Source organism: Lutra lutra, chromosome 1, assembly GCF_902655055.1.
Source record: "Lutra lutra chromosome 1, mLutLut1.2, whole genome shotgun sequence".
Lineage (NCBI taxonomy): Eukaryota > Metazoa > Chordata > Mammalia > Carnivora > Mustelidae > Lutra > Lutra lutra.
Window position 1 is genome coordinate 162,812,851 of NC_062278.1, and position 14,137 is coordinate 162,826,987.

The 14,137-nt window shown below is 40.5% G+C and overlaps 1 protein-coding gene across 3 annotated transcripts in view; it reads right to left on the reverse strand.

The window, feature by feature from the left end:
* Window positions 1-14,137, reverse strand: part of ALDH1L1 (aldehyde dehydrogenase 1 family member L1) — a 143,124-nt gene that overhangs the window by 36,949 nt on the left and 92,038 nt on the right. For all 3 annotated transcript variants that reach the window (XM_047742624.1, XM_047742606.1, XM_047742615.1), the window contains one exon: window positions 1,663-1,810. In XM_047742624.1, the coding sequence (XP_047598580.1) occupies window positions 1,663-1,810 (148 nt within the window). The remainder of the gene's footprint in view (window positions 1-1,662; window positions 1,811-14,137) is intronic.

Here is a 14,137-nt window from a genome sequence, read left to right on the forward strand (position 1 = left end):
ACACACACACACTGCCAAGGGGACCAGGGCCCAAGGTTCCTCAGCCTTTTCAGATCCCTTTTGCTGAAACTGGTCCCGCCGCCTTCCTTGGTCCAGCGAGCTATTATGTGCACAGTGGTGGCAGCTGAGTGGTAAGAAGAGATGGCACAGAATCTGAGGACAGACTGCTTGGGCCAGGACCCCAGTCCTGCATTTACCCACTGTGTGACCTCAGGCTGGTTTCCTGGCTTCCACATGTAGGAAGTGCCAGGTGGTAGATAGACACCCGTGACTCACCAGACTCACCAGATGCCAACTCCACTGCTCACTTCCCTATAGACCTGAAATTTCACACTGAATGCATTCTCTGGGTGTCATTCCTCTCCTGAAATTTGTTCACTAGTCACCTGTCCACAATCCTAAGGCGAACCTCATCGTCCATCCTGGCCACCTGGCCACTTTCTTCATCTTTTGTTCCAAACAAACTATCCCAATGCTAAGTCCTATGGGGGCTGGTACCCTACCAAGATACCTCAGGATGATTTTTCAAGAATTTGTTTTAAAAATAAGTTTGTGGGGGACCTGGGTGGTTCAGTCGGTTAAACATCTGCCTTCAGCTCAGGTCATGATCCCAGCATCCTGGGACTGAGCCCCTCATCAGGCTCCTTGCTCAGTGGAGAGTCTGCTTTTCCCTCTCTCTCTGCCGTTCTCCCAGCTCATTCTCTCTCACTTTCTCTCTCACAAATAAATAAATAAAATCTTAAATATATATGTATATAAATTTGCAATTATGTTATTACACTTCCATATATACAAGTTGAATGTATAGGATCACTTGTTTTGTTTATTAGAAAAATATTCCCAATCCCCCCCTTTCTCCCCTCTACCTCCCTCTCTCCCTCTCTTCCTTTCCCACTTTTGGCATTGTCACAAAGGGAATTTAATGCAGGCAACTGGTTGCACAGGTGATGAAAGAGCTGAGAGGCCAGGAGTCAATCCAGAGATTGATACAGAGACTGACAAAACTTGAAATCCCAGCCATTACTAGACTAGAAGGACAAGGAAGTGGTGGTAACAGAATTAGGGTCTAGAGATCCCCACAGGAACTAGAGTTTTGACAGGGTGGTCTGGCAGGGGCTGGAGCCACAGCAGAGATGAGGCTACTATTGGGAAAAACCACCCAAGCAGAAGGAGGGTGAGAAGTATACTGTAGAAGTCTCTTCCTAATACCCTAGTCTCAGGGCTTCTGGGTGGCTTAGTCAGTTAAGCATCGAACTCTTAATTTCAGCTCAGGTCATGATCTCAGGGTCATGAGATTGACCCCATGCTGGGTATGGAGCCTGCTTAAGATTATTTCTCTCCCACTCCTTCTTCCTCTCCCCACCCTGCTCATGCTCAATTGCTCCTAAAATCAATCAATCAATCAATCAATCAATCCTGGGTTTCATGTCTTGAGGGTCAGAATTTGTTCTGTAGATAACAATCTCCTCTGTTGTATTTTCCTAACTGTACTGGTATCCTCAGGGTATCCAGGGTTACCAGGGAGAGCCTGGGACACTGAAGGTGGGCTCTTAGGTGCCCTGGCTTCCTGATGTCCAGGTCTCCCCCATGTGCCATTGTGGATCCACATATGTGGGTGTCTGAGGGGTCTGGAGGGCCAAGCCCATGTGGAGGAAGACTCACATAGTCAATGATGCACTTGTTGTCTTTGTCATCCCCTCTCAGCTTTCTCACTAATAGCTGGATAAAGTCCCCAAAGGTGGTTGCCATGTAAATATCTTCATTTTCTAATTCCAGTCCATCATACAGCTCCTTCACTTCCTCAACCAGTCTGGAAAAAAAGAAGATGGAAAAGTGAAAGAATGGGAAGAGGCTTGGCAGAACTGTATCACTGTAGTGGCAGAGGTCATGGTGTCAAAAACAGTTTCCCAGAACGGACTTTTATCTCAACACCAAAGTGTGAGTGTAAGTTTAGAACTGGGGTTCAGAGCCTAGTCCATGGATTCAGAAGGCCCCGGTTTCAGGTTCTGGCTCCATCACTTACTAATTAGTGACCCCGGGCAAGTGAAAAACTCTTCTGCACCTTAGTTTCTTTGCTGCAATACTGGAACAGTAATAACTCTTCCAACAGTTTTTTTTTTTTTAAATTTCTTTTCAGCGTAACACAATTCATTGCTTATGCACCACACCCAGTGCTCCATGCAATATGTACCCTCCATAATACCCACCACCTGGCTCCCCCAACCTCCCACCCCCCGCCCTTTCAAAACCCTCAGATTGTTTTTCAGAGTCCATAGTCTCTCATGGTTCACGTCCCCTTCCAATTTCCCTCAACTCCCTTCTCCTCTCCATCTCCCTATCTCCTCCATGTTATTTGTTATGCTCCACAAATAAGTGAAACCATATGATAATTGACTCTCTCTGCTTGACTTCTTTCACTCAGCATAATCTCTTCCAGTCCCGTCCATGTTGCTACAAAAGTTGGGTATTCATCCTTTCTGATGGAGGCATAACACTCCATAGTGTATATGGACCATATCTTCCTTATCCATTCGTCTGTTGAAGGGCATCTTGGTTCTCGCCACAGTTTGGTGACCGTGGCCATTGCTGCTATAAACATTGGGATACAGATGGCCCTTCTTTCCACTACATCTGTATCTTTGGGGTAAATACCCAGTAGTGCAATGGCAGGGTCATAAGGAAGCTCTATTTTTCATTTCTTAAGGAATCTCCACACTGTTCTCCAAAGTGGCTGCACCAACTTGCATTCCCACCAACAGTGTAAGAGGGTTCCCCTTTCTCCACATCCCCTCCAACACATGTTGTTTCCTGTCTTGCTAATTTTGGCCATTCTAACTGGTGTCAGGTGGTATCTCAATGTGGCTTTAATTTGAATCTCCCTGATGGCTAGTGATGATTAACATTTTTTCATGTGTCTGTTAGCCATTTGTATGTCTTCATTGGAGAAGTGTCTTCTGCCCATTTTTTGACATGATTATCTGTTTTGTGTGTGTTGAGTTTGAGGAGTTCTTTATAGATCCTGGATATCAGCCTTTTGTCAGTACTGTCATTTGCAAATATCTTTTCCCGTTCCGTGGGTTGCCTCTTTGTTTTCTTGACTGTTTCCTTTGCTGTGCAGAAGCTTTTGATCTTGATGAAGTCCCAAAAATTCATTTTCACTTTTGTTTCCTTTGTCTTTGGAGACATATCTTGAAAGAAGTTGCTGTGACTGATATTGAAGAGGTTACTGCCTATGTTCTCCTCTATGATTCTGATGGATTTCTGCCTCATGTTGAGGTCTTTTATCCATTTCAAGTTTATCTTTGGGTATGGTGTAAACGAATGGTCGAGATTCATTTTTCTACATATAGCTGGCCAGTTTTCCCAGCACCATTTATTGAAGAGACTGTCTTTTTCCACTGTATATTTTTTCCTGTTTTGTCGAAGATGATTTGACCATAGAGTTGAGGGCCCATATCTGGGCTCTCTACTCTGTTCCACTGGTCTATGTGTCTGTTTTTATGCCAGAACCAGGCTGTCTTGGTGATCACAGCTTTGTAGTAAAGCCTGAGATCAGGTAACATGATGCCCCCAGTTTTGTTTTGTTTTTTCAACATTTCCTTAGCAATTTGGGGGTCTCTTCTGATTCCATACAACTTTTAGGATTATTTGCTCCAGCTCTTTGAAAAATACCGGTGGTGGGGCACCTGGGTGGCTCAGTGGGTTAAAGCCTGTGTCTTCGGCTGAGGTCATGATCCTAGGGTCCTGGGATCGAGCCTCGCACAGGGCTTTCTGCTCAGCAGGGAGCCTGCTTCCTCCTCTCTCTGCCACTCTCTCTGCCTGCTTGTGATTTCTGTCTGTCAAATAAATAAATAAAATCTTAAAAAAAAGAAAGAAAGAAAAATACCAGTGGAATTTTGATCGGAATGGCATTAAAAATATAGATTGCTCTAGGCAGTATAGACATTTTAACAATGTTTATTCTTCCGATCCAAGAGCATGGAATCGTCTTCCATCTTTTTGTGTCTTCTTCAATTTCTTTCAAGAGTGCTCTGTAGTTCCTTGAGTACAGATCCTTCACCTGTTTGGTTAGGTTTATTCCCAGGTATCTTATGGTTCTTGGTGCTATAGTAAATGGAATCAATTCTCTAATTTCCCTTTCTGTATTTTCATTGTTAGTGTATAAGAAAGCAAGTGATTTCTGTATACTGACTTTGTATTCTGCCACATTACTGAATTGCTGTATGAGTTCTAGTAGTTTGGGGAGTGGAGTCTTTGGGGTTTTCCATATAAAGTATCATGTCATCTGCGAAGAGAGAGAGTTTGACTTCTTCACTGCCAACTTGGATACCTTTTATTTCTCTTTGTTGTCTGACTGCTGTTGCTAGGACTTCTAATACTATGTTGAACAAGAGTGGTGAGAGTGGGCATCCTTGTCGTGTTCCTGATCTCAACGGGAAGGCTAAGAGCTTTTTCCCATTGAGGGTGGTATTTGCTGTGGGTTTTTCATAGATAAATTTGATGAAGTTCAGGAATGTTCCCTCTATCCCTATACTTTGAAGCGTTTTAATCAGGAACGGATGCTGGATCTTGTCAAATGCTTTTTCTGCATCAATTGAGAGGACCATGTGTTTCTTCTCTCTTCTCTTATTGATTAGTTCTATCACATTGATTTGTGAATGTTGAACCATCCTTGTAACCAGGGATGAATCCTACCTGGTCATGGTGGATAATCTTTTTAATATGCTATTGGATCCTGTTTGCTAAGATCTTGTAGAGAATCTTAGCATCCATATTCATCAGGGATATTGGTCTGAAATTCTCCTTTTTGGTAGGGTCTTTGCCTGGTTTTGGGGTCAGGGTAATCCTGGCTTCATAGAAAGAGTCTGGAAGTTTTCCTTCTGCTTCAATTTTTTGAAACAGCTTCAGGAGGATAGGTGTTATTTCTTCTTTGAAAGTTTGGTAGAATTCCCCCACGGAATCCATCAGGTCCTGGGCTCTTGTTTTTTGGGAGGTTTTTGATCACTGCTTCAATCTTGTTACTAGATATTGGTCGATTCAGGTTGTCAATTTCTTTCTGGCTCAATTTTGGGAGTTTATAGTTTTCCAGGAGTGCATCCATTTCATCTAGGTTGCTTAACTTATTGGCATATAACTGTTGATAATAACTTCTGATGATTGTTTCTATTTCCTTTGTGTTAATTGTGATCTCTCCCTTTTCATTCATAATTTTATTAATTTGAGCTTTCTCTCTTTTCTTTTGGATTAGTGTGGCCAATGGTTTATTAATTTTATTGATTCTTTCAAAAAACCAGCTTCTAGTTTCATTGATACGTTCTACTGTATCTCTAGTTTCTATCTCATTGATCTCTGCTCTAATCTTGATTATTTCCCTTCTTGTGTGTGGGGTTGGCTTAATTTGTTGTTGATCCTCCAGTCCTTTAAGGCGTAGAGACAGCTGGTGTATTCCGGATTTTTCAATTTTTTTGAGGGAGGCTTGGATGGCTATGTATTTCCCCGTAGTACCACCTTTGCCATATCCCATAGGTTTTGGACTGAAGTGTCTTTGTTCTCATTGCTTTCCATGAATTGTTTAAGTTCTTCTTTGATCTCCTATTTGATCCAAGCATTCTTAAGCAAGGTGGTCTTTAGCTTCCAGGTGTTTTTTTGAGTTCCTTTCAAACTTTTCCTTGTGATTGAGCTCCAGTTTCAAAGCATTGTGATTTGAGAATATGCAGGGAATAATCTCAGTCTTTTGGTATCGGTTGAGCCCTGATTTGTGACCCAGTATGTGGTCTATTCTGGAGAAGGTTCCATGTGTACTTGAGAAGAAAGAGTATTCTGTTGTTTTAGGGTGGAATGTTCTGTATATATCTATGAGGTCCATCTGGTCCGATGTGTCATTCAATGCTCTTGTTTATTTATTTTCTGCTTGGATAATCTGTCTATTACTGAGAGAGGCATGTTAACATCTCCTACTATTAATGTATTCAAATCAATATGACTCTTTATCTTGATTAATAGCTTTCTTATGTAATTGGCTGCTCCCATATTGGGGGCGTAGATATTTACAATTGTTAGATCATCTTGATCTTCTACCAGTTTCTAATGAGTAAATGACATAATCCACATGTTGATAATAATAATCAATATGAGATTAATAACTCTTTGAAAGACATTGTTAAAGGATAAAAAAAGAAAAAAATATACAGGGGTGCCTGGGTGGCTCAGTGGGTTAAGCCTCTGCCTTCAGCCCAGGTAATGGTCTCAGTGTCCTGGAATCATGCCCCACATCAGGCTCTCTGCTCAGCACGGAGCCTGCTTTCACCTCTCTCTCTGTCTGCCTCTCTGTTCACTTGTGATCCCTCTCTCTGTCAAATAATAAATAAAATCTTTAAAAAAAATAATAAAAAATAATCCAAGGGAAAACAGGCAAAAGGCTGAACAGGTGTTTCACCAAAGAAGAAATAAATATGGCAAAACCCATATGAAAATACGTTCAACATCACTAGGTGTTAGGGAAATGAAAATTAAAAGGACAATGAACTATGTCTAAATACATACCATAATATTTAAAATTAAATTCTGATCTCAGGGGAAGGAGTTAAGATGGCAGAGGAGTAGGGGGACCCTAAGTTTGTCTTGTCCTTTTACTATGGCTAGATAGTTATCAAATCATTCTGAACATCTGTGAAAGCAACTGGTGATCTGAGAAAAACTGCAGCTCTAGAAGTATAAAAGTAACCACTTTTTGGAAGGTAGGAGGTACAGAGAGTTGATGTGGGATGATATATGTGGAGATAGAGTGGAGGGGAGGGAGCCTGCTTAAGGAGGCTACTGCAAAGTGTTATAAGTAGCAGAGAGCAAAATCAGAGCTAGAATTCTGCTACAATGGGATATGTCCCTGGCTTAAAGGAGCTCAGGTGGTGAAGCATGGAAAAATCCCAGGTGGGATAGGATGGTCTCAGGATCCCCAGAGTCATAAGAAAAACAGGGGTGCCTGTGTGCTGCAGAGATCCCAGGCACAAGAGTGGGGAAGCCAGCTGGAAACAGTGACTTTAGGTGCCAGCTTTCTGTGCTGTGTTGCCATAAACTATGAATTGCTATGTGGTCATGTGACCATTTTCCTGGCAGGGGTCCATCAAAGGCAGAAGTGAGTTCAAGTCTATGCTGCAGGAGTCTGTAAAACTTGGAGTTTTGAAATTCAGTCACATGCCTGAGACAAAAATGCTCAGTCATAGGCCTGGTGGACACAGAGTCTGGACTGAAATCAGTCTGAAATCAGACTGAAAGAGTGACTGACTGCTTTTCTGTGAGGGCTCACTGAAGAGTAGGGGATGTGAACTTTGAGCTTCTTTCTTATTTTGGGATCTAATTTCTTTAACAAGCACACCAAAACACACCCAGGATCTAGTTTGTTGTTTTGGTTTTTGTCTGTTTTTTGTTTAGTTCTGTTTTTGTTTTGTTTCTTTTGTTTTTTTCTTTTGTCGTTGTTTCTCTTTCTTTCTTCCTTTCATTTCAAGGCCAAATGACAACAGAGAGAAATTCACCCCAAAGGAGATAATACTTATTGCCACAGATTTAATCGATATGACTATAAGGAATATGTCTGAATTACAATTTAAAACAACAATTATAAAGATACTAGCTGGGCTTGAAAAAACTAGAGAATCGTTTTACTGTAGAGATAAAAGAATTAAAATCTAGTCAGGCCAAAATTAAAAATGCTATTACTGAGATGCATCCCAAATGGAGTCTACAAAAATGAGGATAAATGAAACAAAAGATAGAATCAGTGATTTAGAAGGTAAAATGATGAAAAATAAGGAAGCTTAAAAAAAGAGAGAACAAAAACTCTTAGATCATGAAGGGAGACTTAAAGAACACAGTGATCCCCATAAAGCAAAATAATATCCAAATAATAGGGGTTCCAGAAGAGGAGGAGTGGGAGAAAGGGGCAGAAGGTTTATTTGAGCAAATTGTACCTGAGAACTTCTTTAACCTGGGGAAGGAAACAGGCATTCAAGTCCAGGAAGCACAGAGAATTCCCCTCAAAATCAATAAAAATGGGTCAACACACCAACATATAATATTGAAGCTTGCAAATTTCAGAGATAAAGAGAAAATCCTGAAAGCAGCTCAGGGGAAAAGAAAAGAGGTCCTTAACCCACAAGGGTGACACAAAGGCTGGTAGGAGACCTGTCCACAGAGACCTGGCAGAGTAGAAAGGACTGGCATGATGTATTCAATGTGCTAAATGGGAAAATATGCAGCCAAGAATACTTTATCCAACACAGCTGCCATTCAGAATAGAAAGAGAGATAACTAGTTTCCAAGACAACAAACCTAATGGAATCTGTGAATACAAAACCAGTTCTGCAAGAAGTATTAAAGGGATCCTTTGAATGAAGACAGAGCCCAAAAGTAACAAAGATCAGAAACAGAGACAATCTATGGAACATCAGTTTTACAGGTAATACAATGGCACTAAATTCGTATCTTTCAATAATTACTCTGAATGTAAATGGACCCAATACTCCAATGAAAAGGCATAGGGTATCAGAATGGACAAAAAAACAAAACCCACTGATACACTGCTTCCAAGAAACTCGTTTTTAGACCCAAGAAACCACCATATTGAAAGTGAGGAGGCAGAGAACCGTTGAACATGCTAACGGAAATTAAAAGAAAGCTGGAGTAGCAATCCTTACATCAGACAAACTATAACTGTTTGTTATATCAAACAAACAACTTGGTCGATTTTAAACCAAAGACTGTAATAAAAGATGAAGAAGGACACTGTATCATAATTTAAGGGTCTATACAAGAAAAGCTAACAATTGTAAGTATTTATGCCCCTAATGTAGGAAGAGCAAAATATATAAATCCAATAACAAAATTAAAAAAACTCAGTGATGATAATGATACACAAATAGCAGAGTATTTTAACACCCCACTCACAGCAATGGACAGGTCATCTAAGCAAAATTACAAGGAAACAAGGACTTTGATTGACATAATGTATCAGATGGACTTAACAGTTATATTCAGAGCATTTCATTCTAAAGCAACGGAATATGCACTCTTCTCGAATGCACATTGAATGTTCTCCAGAAGAGATAGCATACTAGGTCACAAATTAGGCCTCAACTAGTAAAAATAATAATAATAAAAAAATAATGATAATAATAAATGAGAGCATACCATGCATATTTTCAAACCACAATGCTATCATGTGAAGTCAATCACAAGAAAAAATTTGGAAGGAAACCACAAATATATGGAGGTTAAAGAAGATCCTACTGAAGAATGAATGGGTCAACCAGGAAATTAAAGAATTTCTTTTAAAATTCATGGAAACAAATGAAAATGAAAACAAGGAACACTTGAGATGCAGCAAAGGTGGTCCTAAAAGGGAAGTAAATACCAATACAGTCATTCCTGAAGAAGCAAGAAAAGTCTCAAATACATAACCTAAACTTAAACCTAAAGGAGTTGGAGAAAGAACAGCAAATAAAGCCTAAATCCACCAGTAGAAGAGATATAATAAAGATTAGAGCAGAAATCAAAGACACAAGACACTAAATCAAAAGAACAGTAGAACAGATCAATTAAACTAAGAGCTGGTTCTTTGAAAGAATTAAAAAGATTGATAAACCTGCAGCCAGGCTCATCAAAAAGAAAAGAGGAAGGATCCAAATAAATAAAATGATGAATGAAAGAGAAGAGATCGCAACCAAGAGCAAAGAAATACAGTAACAAGAAAATACGACAAGCAATTATATGCCAACAAATCAGGGAATCTGGGAGAAACAGGTAAGTTCCAAGAAACACATACACTATAAAAACTGAAACAGGAAAAAATAGAAAATCTGAACAGACCCATAACTGGCATAGAAATTGAATCAGTAATCAAAAATCTCCCAACAAGGTGAACCATGAGAGACTATGGACTCTGAAAAACGATCTGAGAATTTTGAAGGGGTGGGGGGTGGGAGGTTGGGGGCACCAGGTGGTGGGTATTGTAGAGGGCACGGATTGCATGGAGCACTGGATGTGGTGCAAAAATAATGAATACTGTTATGCTGAAAAAAAATAAAAAATAAAAATAAAAATAAAAAAAAAAATCTCCCAACAAACAAGAGTCCAGGGCCAGATGGTTTCCCACCCAGGGGAATTCTTTTTTTTTTTTTTTTAAGATTTTATTTATTTATTTGACAGAGAAAGATATCACAAGTAGGCAGAGAGGCAGGCAGAGAGAGAGCGGGAAGCAGGATCCCTGCTGAGCAGAGAAGGGAGAGGCTTAACCCACTGAGCCACCCAGGTGCCCCTTCCAGGGGAATTCCACCAAACATTTAAAGAAAAGTTATTACCTACTCTTCAGAAACTGTTTCAAAAGATAGAAATTGAAAGAAAACTTCCAAACTCATTCTATGAGGCCAACACTACATTGATCCCCAAACCAGACAAAGACCCCATCAAAAAGGAGAATTACAGACTAATATCCCTGATGAACATGGTTGTCAACATTCTCGCCAACAAACTAGCTAATAGGATCTAACAGTGCATTAAAAGGATTATTCACCATGACAAAGTGGGACTTATTCCTGGACTCCAAGGTGGCTCAACATTCACAAATTAATCAATATGATACATCACATTAATAAAAGGGACAAGAACCATACAATCCTCTCCATCAATGCAGAAGAAGGATTTGACATATAATGCAACATCTTTTCTTGATTAAAACTCTCCACAATATAGGGATAGAAGAAACATACCTCAATATCATAAAAGCCACCTACAAAAAGCCCACAGCCAATATCATCTTCAAAAGGGAAAACCTGAGAGCTTTTCCCTTAAGGTCAGGAACACAACAGGGATGTGCATTTTCACTACTTTTGTTCAACATAGTATACTAGAAGTCCTAGCCTCAGCAATCAGACAACAAAAAGAAATAAAGGCATTCAAATTGGCAAAGAAGAAGTCAAACTCTTTCTCTTTGCAGATGGCATGATACATTGTGTGGAAAACCCAAAAGATTCCACCCCAAAATTGCTAGCACTAATGCAGCAATTCCGCAGTGTGGCAAGATACAAAATCAATGCACAGAAATCAGTTGTATTTCTTTACATTAAGACAGAAGAAAGAGAAAATAAGGAATTGATCCCATTTACAATAGCACCCAAAATCATGAGACACCTAGGAATAAACCTAACCAAAGAGGTAAAGGATCTCTACTATGAAAACTGTAGAATACTTACAAAAGAAATTGAGGAAGACACAAAGAAAAGGAAAAATGTACCATGCTCATGGATTGGAAGAATAAATATTATTAAAATGTCTATGCTGAGGGGAGGAGTCAAGATGGCGGAGAAGTAGCAGGCTGAGACTACTTCGGGTAGCGGGAGATCAGCTAAATAGCTTATCTAAAGATTGCAAACACCTACAAATCCAACGGGAGATTGAAGAGAAGAAGAACAGCAATTCCAGAAACAGAAAATCAACCACTTTCTGCAAGGTAGGACTGGCGGAAAAGTGAATCCAAAGCGACGGGAAGATAGACCGCGGGGGGAGGGGCCGGATCCCGGCGAGAGGCGGAGCAACGGAGCAAAATCAGGACTTTTAAAAGTCTGTTCCGCTGAGGGATATCGCTCCAGAGGCTTAACTGGGGTGAAGCCCAGGTGGGGTCAGCGCGGCCTCAGGTCCCGCAGGGTCGCAGAAGGATCGGGGGTGTCTGAGTGTTGCAGAGCTTACTGGTATTAGAACGGGTAAGCCGGCTGCAGAGACAGAGCCGAGGAGTGACACTCAGCTCGGGGTTGCCTTGAACCGGTCGCAGGCTCGGTCAGCTCGGAGAGCGGCCGGAGGCCAGGGTGACGGGAGTCATTGGGCGCTGTTCTCTGAGGGCGCACTGAGGAGTGGGGCCCCGGGCTCTCGGCTCCTCCGGGCCGGAGACCGGGAGGCTGCCATCTTCATTCCCGTCCTCCAGAACTCTACGGAAAGCGCTCAGGGAACAAAAGCTCCCGAAAGCAAACCCAGCAAACCCGAGCGGATTACTCAACCCGGCCCCGGGTAAGGGCGGTGCAACTCCACCTGGGGCAAAGACGCTTGAGAATCACTACAACAGGCCCCTCCCTAAGAAGATCAACAGGAAACCCAGCCAGGACCAAGTTCACCTACCAAGGAGAGCAGCGGAATTCCAGAGGAGAAGAAAGCAAAGCACGGAACTCATGGCTTTCTCCCCATGATTCTTTAGCCTTGCAGTTAATTTAATTTTTTTTTCTTTTTCACTTTTTTTCTTTTTCTCTTCTTCTATTAAATTTTTTTTAACTTTTACCGTTTTCTTTTTTTAACGTTTTTTTAAATAGTTTATCTAATATATATTTTTTTTCCTCTTTATATTTTTTCTTTATCGGCTTTCTTTTTTTTAATAGTTTCTTTTTTTTTCTTTCTTTCTTTCTGAACCCCTTTTTATCCCCTTTCTCCCCCCTCACAATTCGGGATCTCTTCTGATTTGGCTAAAGCATATTTTCCTGGGGTTGTTGCCACCCTTTTAGTATTTTACTTGCTCCTTCATAAACTCTTATCTGGACAAAATGACAAGGCGGAAAAATTCACAACAAAAAAAAGAACAAGAGGCAGTACCTAAGGCTAGGGACCTAATCAATACAGACATTGGTAATATGTCAGATCTAGAGTTCAGAATGACGATTCTCAAGGTTCTAGCCGGGCTTGAAAAAGGCATGGAAGATATTAAAGCAACCCTCTCGGGAGATATAAAAGCCCTTTCTGGAGAAATAAAAGACTAAAATCTAACCAAGTTGAAATAAAAAAAGCTATTAATGAGGTGCAATAAAAAATGGAGGCTCTCACTGCTAGGATAAATGAGGCAGAAGAAAGAATTAGCGATATAGAAGACCAAATGACAGAGAATAAAGAAGCTGAGCAAAAGAGGGACAAACAGCTACTAGACCATGAGGGGAGAATTCGAGAGATAAGTGACACCATAAGACGAAACAACATTAGAATAATTGGGATTCCAGAAGAAGAGGAAACAGAGAGGGGAGCAGAAGGTATATTGGAGAGAATTATTGGAGAGAATTTCCCCAATATGGCAAAGGGAACAAGCATCAAAATCCAGGAGGTTCAGAGAATCCCCCTCAAAATCAATAAGAATAGGTCCACACCCCGTCACCTAATAGTAAAATTTACAAGTCTTAGTGACAAAGAAAAGATCCTGAAAGCAGCCCGGGAAAAGAAGTCTGTAACGTACAATGGTAAAAATATTAGATTGGCAGCAGACTTATCCACAGAGACATGGAGGCCAGAAAGAGCTGGCATGATATATTCAGAGTACTAAATGAGAAAAACATGCAGCCAAGAATACTATATCCAGCTAGGCTATCATTGAAAATAGAAGGAGAAATTAAAAGCTTCCAGGACAAACAAAAACTGAAAGAATTTGCAAATACCAAACCAGCTCTACAGGAAATATTGAAAGGGGTCCTCTAAGCAAAGAGAGACGCTCAAAGTAGTAGATCAGAAAGAAACAGAGACAATATACAATAACAGTCACCTTACAGGCAATACAATGGCACTAAATTCATATCTCTCAATACTTACCCTGAATGTTAATGGGCTAAATGCCCCAATCAAAAGACACAGGGTATCAGAATGGATAAAAAAACAAAACCCATCTATATGTTGCCTACAAGAAACTCATCTTAAACCCGAAGACACCTCCAGGTTTAAAGTGAGGGGGTGGAAAAGAATTTACCATGCTAATGGATATCAGAAGAAAGCAGGAGTGGCAATCCTTATGTCAGATCAATTAGATTTTAAGCCAAAGACTATACTAAGAGATGAGGAAGGACATTATATCATACTCAAAGGAACTATCCAACAAGAAGATCTAACAATTTTAAATATCTATGCCCCTAACGTGGGAGCAGCCAACTATATAAACCAATTAATAACAAAATCAAAGAAACACATCGACAAGAATACAATAATAGTAGGGGATTTTAACACTCCCCTCACTGAAATGGACAGATCATCCAAGCAAAAGATCAACAAGGAAATCAAGGCCTTAAATGAAACACTGGACCAGATGGACATCACAGATATATTCAGAACATTTCATCCCAAAGCAACAGAA